The sequence below is a fragment of the Diadema antillarum genome, unplaced genomic scaffold (genome assembly GCF_040938485.1).
Source record: "Diadema antillarum isolate AM-2024a unplaced genomic scaffold, OU_Dant_1.0 seq00001370_RagTag, whole genome shotgun sequence".
NCBI lineage: Eukaryota > Metazoa > Echinodermata > Echinoidea > Diadematoida > Diadematidae > Diadema > Diadema antillarum.
In genome coordinates this window covers 836,072-857,662 of record NW_027272131.1, presented here as the reverse complement: position 1 = coordinate 857,662, position 21,591 = coordinate 836,072, and the positions used below count along the sequence as shown (strand labels likewise).

Genomic DNA, 21,591 nt, shown 5'->3' with positions numbered 1-21,591 from the left:
CAACGGTCCAAGGGGAGAACTTAAAGGAAGGTGCATGGGGTTACTTGGGTCTTTGTATCTGTATACAACCTATAGAGATACTTGCCAAAAAGGACGAGGATGTCAAATAGGTGTCACTTCTTGAACCCTCTTTGTTAACTTTAGTGCAAATGGAAAAAGTTGGATCAAACATTGGTCCTTCTCCCATTTCTTAATGTGAGTCATATCAGATGAACGAAGCGTTTGAAAAGAATCCCGTTACCATGATATCTCCGTCCTTTAATCTCTCTTTTCTCTCGCTTTTTTTTTTCGTGATTGTCAGCCGGTGCCATGCTCCAGAGGTTCCCATGTATGCACCGAGCTGGCAGGGTATTGTCTGTTTATTCATATCCGCCGCCACAACAATGCGACGAGAGGACATACCGGTTTAAGTGGAGAGAAAGAAAAGGGGGCCGTGTCGCCGCTCGGCACCATCTGATGTGCAGTGTCGAAGTGCAGAGCACCCCGACCGGGTAGTGCATTTACGACAAGAACGGAGTTGTCCTACCCGATCAGGGGTGGTGCCTTTCGTGTCGCACCATACGGGCACGGTGTGGCGGTTTACGGTATTAACTGACATACGCCACTCTCACTGTAAGTGTTATCTACATGTCCTGGTGGTGAAGTCCACAGCTCTCTCCTCGTCTTGACTGCAAGAGTTGCCGTTGAGTCGATGTTCACCCCGGTATTTCCTTCGTGTTCGGACTGGCACTTTCAGGAGCCATGGCGGAAGGAACCGACGGTAAGACAATACCATTATCATAACGTGGCAACTTTGCAATGACAACTGACAGTCCGAACTATAATACACTTTTCGAAGCGTCTGTCTTCGCTACTATAAGGAAGGGGGGGGGGGTGAGAAGCAGACCATAAGATTCCATACGATTGCAAGTTTTATTCTGTTACTGTTGTCAAATTTATTTCATTCTTCCAGGGCTCCATACAAGGGGGGTGTGAAGGTTCTAACGGTATTGAAGTCAATATTAGGTGTTATGAAACATGATGTTTATTTGCTAACCGAGGAGGACAAAGAGAATTTCTCCCTCTGCGATGCAACCAATGATATCGATGGCGATAATGATAATTATTGCCAATCTTCTCGACAGCATTTTAGATAGATATGTTTTGGAAAAGATAATGTAAGAGAGATGATTAAGAGGTGTGAAAACTATTCACTTTTTCGAGATGCCCCACAAAAATGTGAAGAAAAAAAATAACATGAAGGCCAAAATATTCAAAAACATAATTTGTGCTATCGCGTTTGTCTGATGTTAGTCCCCCCCCCCCCCAAAAAAAAAAAAATTAATAATAATAATAACAACAATAAATAATCAAAACAGAAACGTAAAGGGAACACTCCCTGGTCACCTAGACTTCAAAGTTCAAAGTTCAATTTCAGGTTCAGATTCAGATTCAGATTCAGATTCAGATCGTTTTTTGTCATGCACTACGGCATAAAAATCTTTGCAACAGTCTCCATAAAAATTTCACATGTAAAGGAAAATAAATATGTATACATAACTGAAGGACAAGGAACATAACACTAAACAAAGTACAGCAAGTGCACGTACATGTATTATAATAATCAAAATATTGCACTTGGTCCCTGCACATGTACATGACTTATCTTATTACACGCAAAAAAAAAGCATGCATGGCTCGTGACCCGGCTACCCATCCAACACTCAAAAACAATACATTGTACACGCAAACCCACACTCATCCACCCACACACACACACACACACACACAGACACACCCGCACCTCCCCACGCCTCATACACGCCCACATCACAAATGTACAGCTGAACCAAAGGGCTACTGTAGTAGCTCCGCGGCTCTACATACCCCTACACAACAATCCGGTGCCAGGTAAAAATGGCAGGGGTAAAAATGGCAGAGGTAAAAATGGCAGAGGTAAAAATGGCAGAGGTAAAAATGGCAGAGGTAAAAATGGCAGGAGTAAAAATGGCAGGGGTAAAAATGGCAGGGGTAAAAATGGCAGGGGTAAAAATGGCAGGGGTAAAAATGGCAGAGGTAAAAATGGCAGAGGTAAAAATGGCAGGGGTAAAAATGGCAGAGGTAAAAAATGGCAGAGGTAAAAATGGCAGGGGTAAAAATGGCAGAGGTAAAAATGGCAGAGGTAAAAATGGCAGGGGTAAAAATGACAGGAGTAAAAATGGCAGAGGTAAAAATGGCAGGGGTAAAAATGGCAGGGGTAAAAATGGCAGAGGTAAAAATGGCAGAGGTAAAAATGGCAGAGGTAATAATGTCAGAGGTAAAAATGGCAGAGGTAAAAATGGCAGAGGTAATTATGGCAGAGGTAATAATGGCAGAGGTAAAAATGGCAGAGGTAAAAATGTCAGAGGTAAAAATATCAGAGGTAAAACTGGCAGAGGTAAAAATGTCAGAGGTTAAAATGTCAAGAGGTAAAATGTCAGAATTAATGAGAGTGATTTCGTCAGAGATAAACGTATGAAGAGGTTTTGATTGATAACCTAGCCAGAGCAAACTGTATCGAATTATCAAATTCCAACTGCAGGTTTGAAGAATATTGAATTATGTTTTAAAAAGATTAGAGCACTCTCACTATTCTGAGTTTGGTTCAAGTGCAGTGGCGTAATCTGTCCGTTCAGAGGAATAATAAACCAGCTAAGAGCCTAGTAGGCCTATGGGAAATTTTTATTATCATTATTATTATTGTTGTTGTTATTATTATTATTATTATTATTATTATTATTATCTTTATTACTATTATCTATCATTATAAGGGGGTTCCAACAATGCTGCAAAACCCTTAAACAGTATAATCCTATGTTGTTTCGCCCAATGAAGTTATCACACACACACACACACACACACACACACTCACGAACCCACTTTTGGTATAAACATATACTTCTATACGCAGATATACATACTCTCACATACACACTCTTACACAAACGAATTCCGCTCACGTCCAGGCTAGTATATTGTCATTATTTTTCATTTTTTGAACTGTTTAGTGTAAAGAAGTAAAGGATACATCAGTAGTCGAAGCAAACCGCTAATTTTTCACCTGTTCTTTGTTATTTTCTTACATTCAGGTTTCGTAGGAGGCTATTTATTTAACAAGGCCTGATCACGACATAATGTAGAAATAAAAATACAAAACGCAAAAAACAAACTACAGCACATGTATCGGCAGACATAAGTAAGCTCTTGCAAAATATTTTATTACATTGTTCAAGTACCACATGGCGCAAAAACAAATATCTCGAAGTTTAATGAACACTTTGTGGTCACTTAACAAACTTATGCTTATTAAAACTGGAGACGAACTTTAGCAATAAACTGTTCAAGTGAGAGTAAAAACCGATAGTTTGCCATGGGTTTTTTCAATCATTGTCGAACGAATCCGCAGGCGAAAAAATGTAAATGTTTGATGCCTTTCAAACTTAGCTGTTGCTCCCGAAGTCAGATTCCATTACGTTTAACGTAGTAAATCTATCAACATGGTGTGTTGCTAAAGATTGGTAGATTCAGCCACCGAAAGTGACGTTGTTCTCTCGTTATACAACAACAGTAAGAAAATCCAATCCAATCCCATCCATTTAGAATGAAATCACCGCCTCGATGACTACCATAATAATGATCGCGATTTAATTTACACAGGGATCGCTGAAGCTCTGCAAGACTCTCTTCGTCATTTTCATGAGGCCTGTAGTACGAAGCCATATGAAGAGTCTTAGACCCCGCCATATTTAATTTACACAAGATAATTTCACAATCCCTTTTTTTTTAATGTTCTATGGAAGAACATGATCAATGGTGGAAATGAGCTGCATGCTTGACGGAGGTCTGCGCTCTCAGAGTGCTTTTCTAGTTTGTTAGTTACCTCCGCCAAGGGAGGAGTTTATGTTTTCGTTACCGTTGATTTGTTCGTTCGTTAGTTAGTTAGTTAGTTAGTTTGTCCGTGTGCAAAATAAGTCAAAAAGTAGTTAACGGTTTGAGATGAAACTTGCAGGAAAGGTTGAGAATGGCACAAGTAACACACGATTAAATTTTTGTGGTGATCCGAGAATTTCAAACCTTTACGCGTGTTTTTTTCGCGCATGTATACCCTTTTTTCCGTTTTAATGTTTATAATAACGTATACATCGTTTACGTCACGGTTTATGCACTCTCATCTCATAGCCCCAAGAAAATGTTTCGGATAAACCAGAAAGAGGTCAGGTGAGGCGATATGCATTCTACCTGTTTAAGTGAGGAAAACGAGGGGAATATTTTGTACATGTACGTAAGCCCTATTGGTCGTGAAGGAATGCAGTTTTCATTCTGGACAATTTTTGTACATGCTCCACTTGCAATAGTTTAGAGACGTTGGAGGCTGGGTGGAAGGTTTGGTCCTTTCCATTAAAACGCAGAGGGTATCCGTGAGAAAAAAAAATGCAGGAAAGTAAAATAGGGGAGACCGGGAAAAAATGGGCCATTTTTACCCCTGCCATTTTTACCTCTGCCATTTTTACCTCTGCCATTTTTACCTCTGCCATTTTTACCCCTGCCATTTTTACCTCTGCCATTTTTACCTCTGCCATTTTTACCCCTGCCATTTTTACCTCTGCCATTTTTACCCCTGCCATTTTTACCTCTGCCATTTTTACCCCTGCCATTTTTACCTCTGCCATTTTTACCTCTGCCATTTTTACCTCTGCCATTTTTACCCCTGCCATTTTTACCTCTGCCATTTTTACCTCTGCCATTTTTACACCGAACCCAATAATCCACACCCCCAGCGTCAGTGTGCGGCTGCGCACCCACAACACTGACACATATCCACCCACTGCAAAAGCATACCACATACACATACCCAAGCAGACGACATAGACACACACTTACACACCCTATCAAGTTCCTGTTTCCATGTACCAAAACATGTGCGCACATGTCTGCATCAATTGGAAGAAAATGCACAGTACACGTGCATGTGCAGGGATGTTATTCAAACAATAAATGTCTATACATTGATAAATGAAATAAAGAAAGGACACATACAGTTTACATAACATGCACAGTATGTTAAAATCCATAACTATTACCAGAATTGGAATATAAAGTACATTATAAACATACAAATCAATACTCTGACAGATTATTGAACCCCTATATTCCGATATGTAAATATCATCCACTGAAAAACCAAATACATCGTACATGTATGTGTGTGTTTTGTTTTGTGCCCGTGTGTGTATGTGTATGTGTGTGCATGTGTGTGTGTGTGTATGTTAGTGTGTGTATAAAACATGCACGGGGTGGAAATACATACAACACATATACTTTCCTATATACTGATATACAATCAAATATCCTGAGAAATCCAGTCCTGTCATGTTACAACACCCAAACCAAACTTATACATCACCAGAAAATGCCAAATTATCACACCCCTGTATCCAACTGTACAATTTAAGAGTCAGACATTGTTTGCATGACAGACATTATCTACCTTCCTCTGCTAAATTTGCTATTATAAAACATCATTGCACTTGGTAAAAATAACCGTCTCAACCTATCAGTCTGCCGCCTAGGTAATCTTATCCGACCAGACCTACTGAAAACCAACTCCCCATGTACATGTAAGGGGTGGCATGAGTCCTTCACAATGGGTGTATGTGCTCACGCGTGTGTGTCATGTGTACAGGTGTAAGTAAAAATACTATCACTGTACAATGGTACCAAAAAACAAAAAAAATAATAATATCATCATCCTGCTGCTTTATAGAAACATCAGTTTGTCTCCAAATAATTACCGTATATTGCCAGACTAAATCCACACATGGGTACATTACCGGTAACCCTTCAACTGTACAATAAAAAGTCAGACATTGTTTACATGACAAACATTGTCCACCTTCACCTAATAAATTTGCTATTATAAAGCATCATTGCACTTGGTAGAAAAGACCGTCTCAACCTATCAATCTACAGCCTAGATAACCTTATCAGACCAGACCTATTTAAAACCAACTCCCCATGTACAATACATGTAAGGGGTGGGATGGATCCTTCACAATGGGTGTATATGCTCACATGTGTATGTCATGTGTACAGGTGTATGTAAGAATACTATCACTGTACAATAATACAAAAATCAATAAAATAATATCATCATCCTGCTGCTTAATATAAACATCAATTTATCTTCAAATAATTACTGTATATTCCCAGGCTAAATCCACACATGGGTACATTACCGGTAACCCTTCAACTGTGCAATAAAAAGTCAGACGTTGTTTACATGACAAGCATTATCCACCTTCACCTAATAAATTTGCTGTTATAGAGCATCATTGCACTTGGTAAGAATGACCGTCTCAACCTATCAGTCCGCAGCCTAGGTAGCCTTATCCGACCAGACTTATTGAAAACCACCTCCCCATGTAAGGGGTGGGATGGGTCCTTCACAATGGCCTGCAGTTTTGTAATGACAGCCCTCTCCGCCACATCTTCCAAACAGCTGACAGAGATTCCTATCACTTTACTTGCATGCCTTACAATCCTCTCCAGCTTGGCCCTGTTCCTAGCCGTTAGGCTATGGAACCATGCTAAGCAACAAAAGCAAATTACTGACTGAATGACACTTTGGTAGAAAAGAGACAGCGTTTGACTCCTCACATGAAAAGAATTCAATTTTCTTAGAAAATACAAACGCTGGTTCCCCTTAGACTGCAGTCTGCTTATATTACTGTCCCAACTCAGCTTATTATCAATAACAATACCGAGATATTTATACTCTACAACTTGTTCAATAAGTTCACCGTCTATGCACAGGGGTGCATGTTGTGTTCTAGAACTTTTCCGAAAGTCAAAAATCATTTCTTGGGTCTTCTTAGTATTTAATACTAGAGATGTGTTTGAACTCCAGGTGACAAACTTATTCACTGTATCTCTGTAAACAGTTTCATCATTATTTGTGATGAGACCAATAATACAAGTATCATCTGCATATTTAATTACATGACAGTTTGATGTAGATGGGCAAACAAAATCACTAGTTAACAACATGAACAATATAGGTGATAACACGCATCCCTGGTTCTGGAATGTGATAAGCAGTCACCAAAACGTACCCTTTGTGTTCTGTTTGTCATAAAATCATATATCCATGAACACAATAGAGGATTGACCTCCATATCATATTGCAGTTTGTGGACTAAAAAGTGGGCAACAATTGTGTTAAAGGCTGAGGAAAAGTCAACAAAAAGCACTCTAACATATGTTCCCATTTGCTCCAGATGTTTACAGATTATATGAAGGAAGTAGGTGATAGCATCATCAACACTTCTATTATTCTGATATGCAAACTGAAGAGGATCTAGAAATTCATGTGTTTGTTGTAATACAATGTCCTTCACAATCTTCTCTAAGCATTTCATAGGTATGGATGTGAGAGCCACAGGCCTGAAATCATTAAGTATGTTAGGTCTGGGAATTTTAGGCACTGGTATAATTGTGGCACATTTCCAAAGAGATGGTACAATCGACAGATCTAATGACCACTGAAACAATGCGTGAAATACCTCTACAAGCTGTTGGGAACATGTTTTGAGAATTTTACCACCCAGACCATCTGGTCCTGTTGCTTTGCCAATTTTGATTGATTCCAACACTTTCCTGACTTTTTCAACCTGTATCAAAATCCTATCTCTGGGAACATACTGAACATTTTGACCAGTGTTCACATGCCAAGAGGAATTGTTACCATGACCTCTTAAATCAAAACGACAATAGAAGTCATTTAACTTCTCAACAAACACAGGTACATCTTCAGCTGGGTGAACACATTTACTCTTACTTTTACCCTCATAGCCAGTTATCAATTTCAATCCTTTCCATGCTGCCTTAGTATTGCCTTCTTGAAATTTCCTTTCAACCTTAACTCCATACTCATGCTTTCTCTTTCCTATGTATTTCTTGAAACACTTTTGAATCACCTTAAGACCCGCAGTATCGTTACGTTCAAAGGCTACAGCTTTCTCCTTCAAAAAACCTTTGCATTTTTTATCCACCCATGGCTTATTATTTGGATATTGTTTAATAATTTTCTCTGATACTATCATATTTTCACAAAATTTAACATAATCACTGATGACAACCGTAGCTTCATCCAAAGATGATGAACTGAGGAGCACATCCCAGTCTGTACAGTCGAAACAGGCACGCAAGGTTTCTGTGCTGTCTTGTGTCCAGGTCCTCACGGTTCTTGTAGTAGGTTTAAAACGTTTGAGCTTCTGCCTATATTGAGGTAATAAATGGATGATATTGTGGTCTGAATTTCCCAAAGGCGGTTTCACTGCTGCTTTGTACCCGTTGTGTACATTCCCGTAACATTTATCCAAAGTGCGCGTCCCCCTTGTAGGAGTTTTGATGTACTGATGAAGTTGAGGCATGACTCCAATCACCTAAAACAAGTTGAACAGAATCCAGTGATGTGGTTTCATTCTGTTGCAGAACCCTCTGAATTTCCGTAGCTGCTATGTCAGTATCTGCATTAGGTTGGATGTACACCACTGTCACATAGATTTGTGTAAATTCCCGTGGGAGATAGTGCGGTCGCACTCCGACACACAGCAATTCTATGTCTTGAGAACAGTGCTCTGCTTTAACTGAAATGTTGCTCTCATGACACCACCTCTCGTTGACATAAATGCACACTCCACCACCCGAAAGCTTCCCTGATTCTGATGTACGGTCTCTCCTTAAGCATGTGAAACCATCTATGGATGTGCTAGTGTCCGAATCTTTTGTTGAAAACCAAGTCTCTGTAAAACACATCATGCAGCTGTCTCGGTATTCATATCTATATTGCACACATGCTTTCAGTTCATCTAGTTTATTGCGTAATGAGCGGCAGTTACCTGTGACAATCGATGGCAAGGGAGGCTTAAACTTTCTCCTCTGAAGACGTGCTCGAACCCCTCCTTTCCTTCCTCGCTTCCTTTTCTTAACTTCTTCAGGAAATATCACACTATGGTCTCTTCCTCGCCACGGGGCCCGTCGCCAGAGCCACGAGCTGGTCCCTGCTGTAAGCGAGCACTGGACGACTCGTGACCGGTAACGGCGTCGGCGAAAACAAGCCCATCCTTGTGCACAGGGCTCGTGTGTACATTGTGTAGCAATCCACATAGTAAAACAGTTAAAACCACAAAATTCCACCACACAACCGACGAAAGACGAGCCATCACAAACCAAAAGTTCCAAAGTTCACGTATGGACGAAAGTCACAAAACAATATTGAAGAAGTCGACTCAAAGATGAAGAAATTAAAACACAAATGTGAGACGAAAATGGAGACCGTACAGTCGCCGCGGTGCAGCGCCCTCAAAAGATTTGATTTCCACTTTCACTCCTTTACATGTCAATTAATCCCGTTTTTTTCAACAGCACTAAACCGACAGCATCACTGAGATGCCAATATCGCTGCATCTGATTGATTCAGTTTAATCTCATGATTTTATTTTGTAACATCGTTATAAAAAACAGTCAATGAAACTTACATGCAAACTTCACAGTACTTGAACTTGCCGATACTGAGAGCAGCTAAGAGACTTTCGGTCACTATTCTTCCTGAACTTAATGCAAGGTATTGATCAAACTTGACATCACGATGTAAAAAGTATGAAAGCACAACATGTAGCCGCTTGTTCGCATTTCGCCTCCTTCCTATAGTTATTTTCCCACACGCAGTGTCCGTTACGTTCTTCTTGAGATAAAGAACTAGACCTCTCGTATTTTCGCTTTGTCCGAATTCTTTCACCTGCTAACAGCAATTATAAAAAGGCACCCGTGGTGATCCCTTTTACTAGAGCTCATCATCCAGTGACAAGCCCCTTATCCCCTTCCCTCAAACTTACACAATGTACATCTCTTGATAAGGAATCTATGTTGGATCAAGATAGTCTTAGCGAAAAGCGCCATTATCCCACAAATCGTACATGCTAGGTCCTCTGGTATCCACTTGATCCCCGATTCCGAATTCTACAGACCTACACTGCCGTGGGATCCTGAAGAATGCTGTGCCATCTGGTCTCCTTTGATTCTGTACCCGACAAAATATATTCCCTCTTCTTATTTTCTTCTGTTGCTGATTACTAATTATCCCCTCTTCTGCTGTAATCAATCAGTTCATTATCTGTCTTCTTTGTGAGTGTGGAATTTCCAGTCATCACTTTCAATTCAATGATTGATTTCATAAAGGCAATACACCCAATATTTTATGCACAATGGTAAAATGTCGAGGAAACCACTGAGATCTAATGGTTTGAGGGTTGTGATTCCCTTCACAGAGATACATAAAAGACAGATTAAAATGAAAGCAGAAACAATGTCACCTCGCAAAATGTTCTCGAAAAAGGTATAAGAAAATAATTATTATGGTGTCGTTGAATATTTTGAATAAATTTATGCTAGAGGATATCGCAGCTTGCATCATTCGCGTTTGTATGTTTCAATTAATATCTGCTTTGCAATAGAATTAAATTTATATAACATGAATATTTTGAGATGTTATTCATTTTTCCTGAATGCTTTTTATACTTTCATATAAATTTCACGTGAACGAACTACTTGTTTTGTGTTTTGATGTGAATTAAATTCTTTTTTCCTATATCTTTCGCGAGGATATTTTGCGAAGGAGATAGGTGACCTGTGTAAAATTTACAGCTGCACACGAGTTCGTATGCATGACAGTAAAAATAAACGCAGCAAAATTGTTTTTAAAAGTGATCTGTTCTGGTAATTGCTCTTTTTTATTATTTTCTTAAATCTTCTCATTACCTTGCTGTCAGTCATAACTGTCATTAATTTCTTTTTATGAATCAAAGTGCAATTCAATCATTGCTCAAGAAGTGCAAAGAAATACATCTGATGATAGATCAACATCAATTATATTAGGGAGGTTCATAGTTATAGCTAAAACATGTATAAGCAATCCAAATTTTCACCCATATATAACGTTTGTTTTGCCGTAGTATTTTTTATTGTGGTCCAGTGACACTGTTCTCCCTGTATGCTAAAAAGAAATTAATTTTTAGTCTAAGATTTGATTGAAGAAATGCCAGCTATCCTCATTTGTACCAATCTCTTTCAGAGTCTGAAAAGGAAGAAAAAGATCTCCGCCTTGTGTTTTTTTAAACATGGACACCAGTGACGAAAGTTAATGTTTGCTAAAAAATTTCGCAATTTTTCTTGTATTGCTTTAGAAATGATCTGCTTCTTAGCGAGTTCTGGATAATTTTCCTCTTAATTTCTCATTTTGAACTTTTGCCAGAACTTTTAGTGGATCGATACCAAAAACATTAATCTCCGCTTGCTGCGCTCCCCAAAGCCTCACAATATACAACATACGAGTTATTTATTGTCCCACGAATGGCGATGCATAAGCAAATGGATTTCGGTTTACAAAATCAAAAATAAACATAATTTATCTACTTGAATTAGATTAGTAGTTGAGGAGTCTTTGGATGATGCATTCTTTTGTTTTATTCTGTTTTACTCTTTTGCTTTGGCTTGTCGACCGCTCTTTTTTTTTCCGAAACTTTGTCAGTTCGCTGTGCCCCACCCAAATCCAAATCATTAACCTCCCCCACTTAGTGAGTGCGTGTGTTGATCCTCAGGCGGTATACAAGGGGACCAGTGACTCAGTTGTTTTCTACATGGCAGTTTGTTCCGAATTCGAAAGACAATAGTTACAAGCGGCCATGTTTCCCTGTATTCCAAGTGGCATTATTCACACGTTTCCGCAACTATCACAATTTCGACAGTCAGTTTAGACTGAGAACATTCTAACCATGTTAACTTTCGGGTTTTTTTCAGATATAAGAGAGAAAGTCCGAAGACCTTGTGTACTGTTAACCTGTATAGCGTGACCCTAATGCAAAGTGTTGTGCAATGTCAATTGGGGGATTAAACAACCTTGAAGGGGGAGGTTGAGAACTAATTAAATATTTAATTTTAAGCGCAGTGCTCAATAATCATCTGAGTCTCGTGGGGAAAGCGGTCGCTTATACAAGCTGCTACTTCTTTGCATGCTACGAAAGGGAGTAACGCCCAAACGCCCACAAAGGTCATAATAACTACAGACAGACATATGGTAGAGTTTTCGAGGGAAGTCATTCTACACGATGACAATACGCATGCAGAACGATATGACGCTTGCATTCCAATGTCAAGATGTGTTGTCTCCCACTAGTTGCATTATAGGAAGGCTCGTTACGCCTCAACATGTCCTGCCCGTGTTGGAGGCCTTACGTCGGTGAAAAGCATGAGCTAGTGCCATATGGCAACTACCTCTTCCCTTCGTTCACCAAGCATTTCTAGAATCTGCTTCTCCTCTCACTGAACGATACCTCATCACCCTGCAACTTCACCACCGCAATTCGTTGCTAGTACACCACAAAATAAGCCAGTTCACAGTTAGCACTTGTCTGTAATGACCTCTCCAACCACAGACTTTGAAATACAAGGAATAGTCTTCAAGAAGAGCAGTTGAAAACAGCCATGCAGGAAGTGGCAATCTACACGTCAATGCTGCATGAATGGCTTTTGTTAATGTTGCTGAAAAGAATGCACATTCACCTGTAAATACCAATCTGCACCTGGTTCATTTATAAGTATAAGGCAGTTGTCATGAAGCCCTATCTAGGTATTCAATACCTCAGTTGCAAATCCATTTCAAGAGATGGTCTCCAATGACTTTTAACTGCACATGCTCAGATAGGAACTGTGAACTGCCTTATTTGTCGCTGAGCGAGACAAGAGGCAAATGACAATTCTAGGTTAGGAATTATGGTCTTTGGTGCGCAAAAGCGCAAAGAAACGAAGAGAGAGAGAGAGAGAGAGAGAGCAAAGCATACCATAAAGTCTTGGGATAAAGAACAGTCTCGGACAGAGAATAATCTGGTATGCTGGTAGCTCAGGAGAGGATTATCCGGGCAAAAGATGGCCGCAGTATAAAATAATCTGAAGCTACGAATAGTGTGGTGCAATTAACATGATTAGAGGAAAATTTTGAGAGAAAGACAGCACAGAAAGAGGTTAGTCGAGGATAAAAGACCGGAGCTAAGGATGACCCGGGGCAAAGATAGTCAGGGGGTAGGTAGGGTACTGGTTTTGGTTAAAGGGATACTGGGTCTAAGGAAAGGCCGAGACAAAATTAATGATAGTCCGGGGCAAACCATAGTGCAGGGCATGGAATGATTCAGGTTTGGGAAACATACGACGCTACAAAATAATTTTACGTTCGAATGAGGCTGAGACAAACTAATGAGGGAAGGTCTCTTTGGGCCAGATAGCTGCTTTGGTTGATTGTAAGATGATCAACGCTTATTGTTGGAATCTATTAAATACATACATTGTAGGAATTACAGTAATTCCAGTGCATTAGGACACTTTAAGACCAATGTGTGCGTGATCACAACATTCACAATAATTGTACCGGTTGATTGAACTATGCAGTCCAAGGTGAAGCATTCAATAAACAGTTTTCGACCAGAATCAAACGATATAGGCGTTCTGCCGTAGGCCTTTTACTTGATTTCATTCACATTTTCTACGACCCAACGAGCACACAGAAGATATTTACCTAGAGGTACCGGTTGGACAATATTGTTGCGCTATAAGTCTGCTGAAAATAACAAATCCACTTTCAAACTTTTCCAAAGCTTCTCTACTAGTCCAAGATTTTGGATATTTTGTCGAAAGAATTGAAAGTAAATGAAATTTAGCACCCTCAAAAAGAAAAATGAAATTACTGTTGTCAGAAGTAAATATCAAAACTGATTTTAAAGGGTAGTGCCTTTTGCCAGTTGCCAGCACATGCCAGCAAAACCATGAAAAACAATGCAAAGATTAATCTAAAATCTTATCAGAAAATCTAAGCTAGCTATAGTTGTCATTTCGCCGCCATTTCCCTGACGACAGAAGTAGAAATCAAACTGAAATATTTTTCATGTCTCACCCTACTGCAAACTGCTGCGTGTCCTGAAACTATATGATGCCTGAATAAATTGATAGAATGACAACTCACAAATCACGTGATTTTTTAGCTATGCGTCCCGAGCTGGACTTCGTGCCACACAGGCACAATACATTCGACAAATGCTACCACAATGATATTCAACTAATAGCTATATCACCGAGTCTCTTTCAAAACCTTGTTTACATGTTAAGCAGCAAAGATCACCTCGTTGCATGTTTTTTGTCGTGTTGTGTTTTTTTTTTTTTTTTTTTTTTGGGGGGGGGGGGGGGATCGAGGGAGGGCAGAAGCTTTGTTTTGTCACCTTCCATTGTGAACATTGTGGGCACTGTGTGACTGAGTGCGCAGGTACAAGTCCAGTACGAGAGCATAAGGGAAATTAAGAAGTAATGCATGACTGAACTTGACTTGTTTTTTTTGAGTGATTTGCTCAAAATGCCTACTTTTTGGGAAGGACGAAATGGAGCAGATGACTCATGGCCTCTTCATTACGAAACTGAGAATGAAATATTAGTAACCTTTCTGGCTGTTTTAAAGCGGATGACTATCCTTCATGGAATTCATGTCGAAAGCAGGAGAAAAATGTTTCGCTCGTCAACACGAGCGAGAGGGTGACGAGAAACTAGAAAGTAGACGCACACGAGTCACAATATTTTAATACACTTTTCTTAGTTGTGCGTCTGCTTTCTTTTGCTTATGTTACTCGATTGTGTGTAAGTGTGTGTAAGTGTGTGTGTGTGTGTGTGTGTGTGTGTGTGTGTGTGTGTGTTTATGGTTGCCAATAGAGGTAATCAAACTACAGTTTATTGATAAAAGTAAATCACAGACACGTACTGACTGATGTTCCATGTACTCAACAATTACTGTAGAATGACCGAAAGTACGATTTTATAGGTTCTTGTGTAAATACATCATCTAATGAAACACTTGAATATTGCTGTCTTTGTATCTGCACAATACTGCGTTTTGATAGACATGTTCGAGTACAACAATAATTTTGGTCAAGATCGTTTAATAATAGTGCCAGTTCAGGTATGCAAGTCGTCTATACATTGTATACATAAACCAGAACTTCGCGGCTGGTCATTTGACAATCGAAGATCATCATGTGGTTTTAAGAAGGTGTGCCATGTGCGACGACATTGTTCTTCGAGGTAACGCCCTTCTTGCAGGGTTCAATAGATTACGTAATATTTTGACTACTGACCGTATTGATGATAAGCAGGAGATGACAACGGTCCGTAACCTGCATGACAATCTGAAAAGCCACACCCATTTTTCTCTATCAACCAGGGATGATACATGCAGATACAAACGTTTATCACAAGTACTTTAGGGTTAGGGTTGTGATAGGGTTTAGGTTCAATATGATGTGAAGATTAGGATTAGGGTTAGGTTTATGTTTTTGGGTGGATTTATTTTGGCCTAGCGTACACATATTTCATGGGAGCAATTGTCGCAGGAGCAAAAATGTCATGGAACCGGTAATAATATGAAGACGTTTTTGAAATTTTAATTTTTCGGCTTTGATTTTTCTTTCTCCCTTCTCCCCTCAGCGCCAGACCGCCTCACCCAAGACGAAGGCTCTTCCTCTGAGGATTCCGGTCCCGTTATCATGACAGGTTTGAAACCTTTCTTTTCATCTTTAATCGAGTTAAAAAAAAGTAAACATGCAGAACAGATTACTATCCCCACCAAGCAAACCATTCGATGTGCTTTTAAAGAGACTATAGACTAACCAAATGATACAATCAATTCAAGCAACAGTTACACCTATAAAAACAATTTGAAATGTTAAAGTAGCAGCCGCTATCAGAGTCTAATTCAGTGTGATGAATGGGCTTTTAGTTTACCATGTCAGTATGATCATCATTTGAATATCATTTAGATGTAAGAATAAATTTCTATTCTTGCAAAATATGGCAAGCAAATGAGAGTCCCCACATTCTACGCCATTGTGCATGCTGTTGTTGTCGTTTTTTATGTGTCTCGACTAAAGAGAAAAGAAAATTACCATGAGCGGTAATACCAAACAAATCAAAAGGAGACAAAAACGCCCAAAGCGATATAAAAAAGTGGCTATATGGGATCACGTGACTGCGGTCCCGGGTAAGGACCATGAAGAGCCGTCCTTGGTTGGTCCTAAGCCGTCAGGCCGTGTCGGCCTGTACACGTATTGGTCCTGCCCTCAGACTTACTTTCAGGGACGGACGGAAACGGAGGCGCCTTGAGGCCAGGGTCACATTACATTTGCTGGATTGTTTTATATCTACTCCAAGATGGCACTGGGGCTGTCCTCCCGTCAGGTTTCCGCCTCCGCACGTGATGCGGGAACAAAGCGGATTAGCAAATTATCATGAAAATATTACTTTGTAACATTGAATACGTCTTTCCTACCTAACAAAAGAGAAATGAATTGGAAAAAGTATATTAAATAATTGCTTAGTAGCATTTACAAAACAGACATGCCTTTACACACAAAAAATAATGTTCTCTCGAGTCAGTATAGACGCAAAACAATGTGACTGACAAGTGAAATCAAATCACTGACATCTACTGCTGATAAAAAGCGACACACAGCTCCTAAAGTAATAATGGCTTGTCGATGACCATCCTTTTTTCCCTGCGTGCTTTATTGACAATGATACGAACACGGTGTAAGGTTAGAAGAAGGCGCCACCACACTAGCCCAAAATGGAGCGAAAATGGACACACTATAAAGAAATGTTCGAATTCGGCTCTGATCGTCTACAATCATTGAGTCAATCGTGAATACGAGATCCGGTGGAGGTCTTTCAGTCTCCAGCAGCGACTTCGTGGGCGGTGGCAATGTGTATATATATATATATATATATATATATATATATATATATATATACATATATATATATATATATATATATATGTATATATATATATATATATATATATATATATATATATATATGTATATATATATATATACATATATATATATATATACATATATATATATATGTATATATATATATATATATATATGTATATATACATATATATATATATATATATATATGTAATTTGAGCAAAGAAAATGGGTTTTCATCGGGATTCGAACCCGAGACCTCCGGATTACTAGACCAGTGCTCTACCGACTGAGCTATTGAAAGCCCTAGATCGGTGTTCGTCCCAAACCCTTACCTCTCTTTCGTCTTCGCTATTCATTATTACAATTGTTTCTGGTCAGTTTTTCCTTTCTTGTTTCAATATATATATATATATATATATATATATATATATATATATATATATACATATATATACATATATATATATTATATATATATTATATATATATATATATAATATGTATATGTATATACATATATATATATATATATATATATTCGCACTGTCATCCCTGAAGAAGAGGAAGGATCCTCGAAAATTCGGATTATTCATTAAATCAAGATTGGCTATTAATGCATTCCCTGCATTCCTCTGTTGTGACTTTATTATTGATATTTTATATATATATATATATATATATAGTTGAAAGAAATTGGACTGAGGCGGGACGTTGCTCTCGATCTTAGTCTCCCTTTTATTTGTCAAGCTTTCGGCCCGTCATTGGGCCTTCGTCAGGACCTACCAACAGAACGATTATTATATGAATAACCTGATGTGTCATATAATATATAATGCAATTTCACATATTACCAATCTTTTAAATCATTTCCTTTATATACACAAATCAATCATTCAATTCAATACAAATATCCAATCTAACCTCAAATCATCATCAGAATAACATCATATGTCCAAAAATATATATAAATAAATTCTTATATCATAATGCTGCCATATAATAATCATATTGTCTTAGCATGATGATAACAAACAGAGTCATTATACATATATATCCTATTCATATGTCTATTTGCATTGTGTATATGTATACATCCGCATACGCACACATAAATAAATTGTTATCATAATGCTGCCATATCATCATGCTAAGACAATATGATTATTATATGGCAGCATTATGATATAAGAATTTATTTATATATATTTTTGGACATATGATGTTATTCTGATGATGATTTGAGGTTAGATTGGATATTTGTATTGAATTGAATGATTGATTTGTGTATATAAAGGAAATGATTTAAAAGATTGGTAATATGTGAAATTGCATTATATATTATATGACACATCAGGTTATTCATATAATAATCGTTCTGTTGGTAGGTCCTGACGAAGGCCCAATGACGGGCCGAAAGCTTGACAAATAAAAGGGAGACTAAGATCGAGAGCAACGTCCCGCCTCAGTCCAATTTCTTTCAACTATATGCATCCAACAATGCGGCACCGCGTACGTTCGGGACCCAGGGAACTATTTCTCACATTATATATATATATATATATATATATATATATATATATATATATATATATGATATTCACTCACACACATATAATATGAGGAGAGAAAGGGGAATACAACAAGAGAGGAGAAAGCCCTAATGGGTGATTACAAAAAAGGACCTGTAATTTGGGAAGGGTCTGTGAATAAAATTGTGTGTGAGATAAATAGGGATAGCTTATCTCTCAAAAGACATTCTGAATGGTCTGTAACCAAGCTAAACTTGACGAAGGCAACCGGTCAAAACACAGGGCAGGCGTGGCTGTTATGCTGTAGGTGTTACGTCATTCTCCACAGTGCCAAAGCTGCACCTGCATTATTGTTATAAGTCTTCTCGTCCTTCCCTCTCCTTGGCGCTCATCTCTCTTGATGTGCACTCAACGGCCGAGGGTTTTCCGCTCTCTTTTTGCAAACTTCTCAAACTTTTTTTTTCTTTCGTTCCGGTGTGCGCCACCCTGCACCAACTTTCTCGTAGGCGCCACAGGCATATCAGGGTGCGTGATCGCCTCGTGCGCTGTCAATAGACGAGTGAAGAAGTAACTCTTAAGAAGTCCGGGTTGCCTACGTGCGCACACAAGCCATGGAGTGGTCTCTAGAGAACAAAGTGGACACGTTGGGTGTTTGAACTGGTCGTCTGTACAAATAAGAACGGAGGATTATACAAAATAGCGGAGAAGCATGCAAACTCACTAAATAAACTGGGCGGGCACTTTCGTGGTACATCTTTAAGTAGTATTATATAATAATATTATACAAATATTTCCATAACTTTATTACTTTTACGTCAGATTGTTATGAAACTTCAACTATACGATGTTTGTTTGATCTCACTCCGTACACTAGAATAGATTCTAACATGGAGTTGTGCTGCTATTACACAGGCTTCTTTTATATACTCGCGGCAAAAATGTGAGGTGATAATAAAATGTGGAGGTTGCCGAAGGCTGCGGAGAAACCTCATCAAAATATATCTCCGAAGTTACACCAGGAAGGAATGTCGCGGGCTAGAAGGTCTTATGTGATCAAGTCACGATATTTGAAATCGCAAGGATTTAAATAAGACATTGAACCCTTCTGAATATCAATTACCTTACACTGGCCGTGAAATTGTTCGAGGTAAACCAGAACCATCTTCCACCAAGTCGCCTTACTGCATGCCTCGCGTTATATCTCAACCCGGTGGTGAGAGAAAAACTCACCTCCCTGTCTGAATGCCGTGATCGTTTGTTACGTAAATGGCAATAAGTAGTTCGTAATAAACACAAAAGTTAAAAATTTGGACTTGATAATAAGCAAAAATAACAATATCACAACAAAACAGATATCAAAACAACTCGGGTCAAAGCAATAGAAAACAAGCACGACAACGACGAAAAGGGTTAGATAGGCGTATTGCAAGGACGCTTTTCTTCGTTGGGATCAATGAACTTTCACATAGACAATGATAGAGTAGTACTCCATGGTTGGATACACTAATAAAATATATCTCGCACTATCAAATATCATATAATTATCATAGTGCATCCAGTGACTCATGTCGCTCTTTGACCTTTACCGTTTTCACAGAAATGTTAATTAGATTGTGTTCCCTCGTCACGTACTTATGACCTTTGTTTATGGCCGGTCATTACTCTCTTTTCCACCGAACGTGAGTTCGGTTGCTCCTATGTTTCTAGTATTGCAAATACAGCACGAGCTTAACCGGCAATATACCAGGAAGTACGATCTTTGAAAGGCCTGATGGTTGTTTTTTGTTTCTGTGTGTGCGGGTTTTTTTTTTCTATCTTCGGATATTAAAGGCACTAATCACTTTGTTCTCATTCCTGTCTCCTCCACAGAGTTTGTGATCGCAATCACCACATTCTGCAGTCTCATCTTTGTCTTCAGTGTCGCCATTTGCATCCTCTTCATCCATTTCAAGCGCATCCATCGCGACGATGACGAGGACGACGAGGAAGGGACGTACGTCGACGAGGAAGAAATCGAGAGTCAACGTCGAGGGGAGGAGAGGAAAACGCGGCCGAAGCCGCCGCCGAACCACCTACTCAGTGTCTGGGGAACATACCGAACGTACCATGTGCGAGAGATGACCGTAGCGGAGAAATTTTGGCGCGCAGACAGTACGATACGTAACCCAATGCATAATGCGCTGGACAATGGCGCCATGTTTTAATTTGCTATATACTGTGAGAGTAAAGCGGTGAGGTGGTATAACTTCCTTGGTGGGAGTCAAACAAGCGGAGTATTACACAGACTATCGGCCAATTTGATGCTGTGCATTATAAACGATAGCGACGTGTTGTACATAGGGGACACAGCAATAATTAGGCCTACATTATGTAACACGATATGTCATCGTCTGATTAGATGAGCTTTTTCGAGTTTTATCAGTCCGTCTTAGAAGCACTCGCGACATAGCTGGACTATCGAGAAATGATATACCTACTATTCGACACGTTTGGAACATTCCAAACGAAATGCTGGATTTAAGAAGTTTGTCAGAAGGTTTTTCAAGTTTGTTTGTTTTTTAATATATTTTTGAATAAGAATTGTCACGGGGTGTGTCCACAGTCACGTACTGCGTACATCGACAGACTGGCTCGTCATTGTAAGGAGGAATGCAAACACAAAGGCGATGTAGTTTCAAAGAAGATTGATTGCGCTTTCAGTGTCATATAACACGAAGGAGTAGCGCACTTCCCTTAGTTTCAAACCATTGTTACTCGCGACAACTGACTTCTTTTACTAGCGGCCGTGAGAAATACATGAAGATATCTTTCAACATCGTCGGCCTAATATGTAGGAGCAGAAACCACATCTTCAACCAAATTTTGCGTGAAAGCATAATTTTATGGGTACTGCGTCAACAATAGGTTTTTATTATCCTAATGCCCACCTATGGGTGACAAAAATTGCAATCATCCTTCTGCAAATTTACTTTTTATACAGATTCATGGTGTAATTCTTATTACTCTCTCACTGGCCTTTTATATAAACAAACTATTTTACGTCTGTTGTTTTCTATAATTATGTTGACACATCGATGCTTCTTTCGTGAATTTTATCAAACTTTTTAAGGACCACTATAGAGTTACAAACTTATTGGCATAATGAAATTAGTATTCTTTCATAAATGTTTTAGTGGAAG

At 39.0% G+C, this 21,591-nt stretch overlaps 1 protein-coding gene across 1 annotated transcript; it reads left to right on the top strand.

Moving 5' to 3' along the window:
- Positions 1–614: 614 nt before the first annotated feature.
- On the top strand, positions 615–20,616 carry LOC139708718 (uncharacterized). Its single transcript, XM_071620651.1, has 3 exons — positions 615–760; positions 15,592–15,657; positions 20,282–20,616. Exons 1-3 carry the CDS (start codon positions 742–744, stop codon positions 20,614–20,616), a joined length of 420 nt encoding a protein of 139 aa, XP_071476752.1. The 5' UTR covers positions 615–741.
- The last annotated feature ends 975 nt before the right edge of the window (positions 20,617–21,591 follow it).

Bases quoted from the DNA above. Each gene is read 5' to 3' on its own strand.
- LOC139708718 (XM_071620651.1), top strand. The intron at 15,658-20,281 runs GTTTGAAACCTT...TCTCCTCCACAG, and splicing joins CGGTCCCGTTATCATGACAG to AGTTTGTGATCGCAATCACC.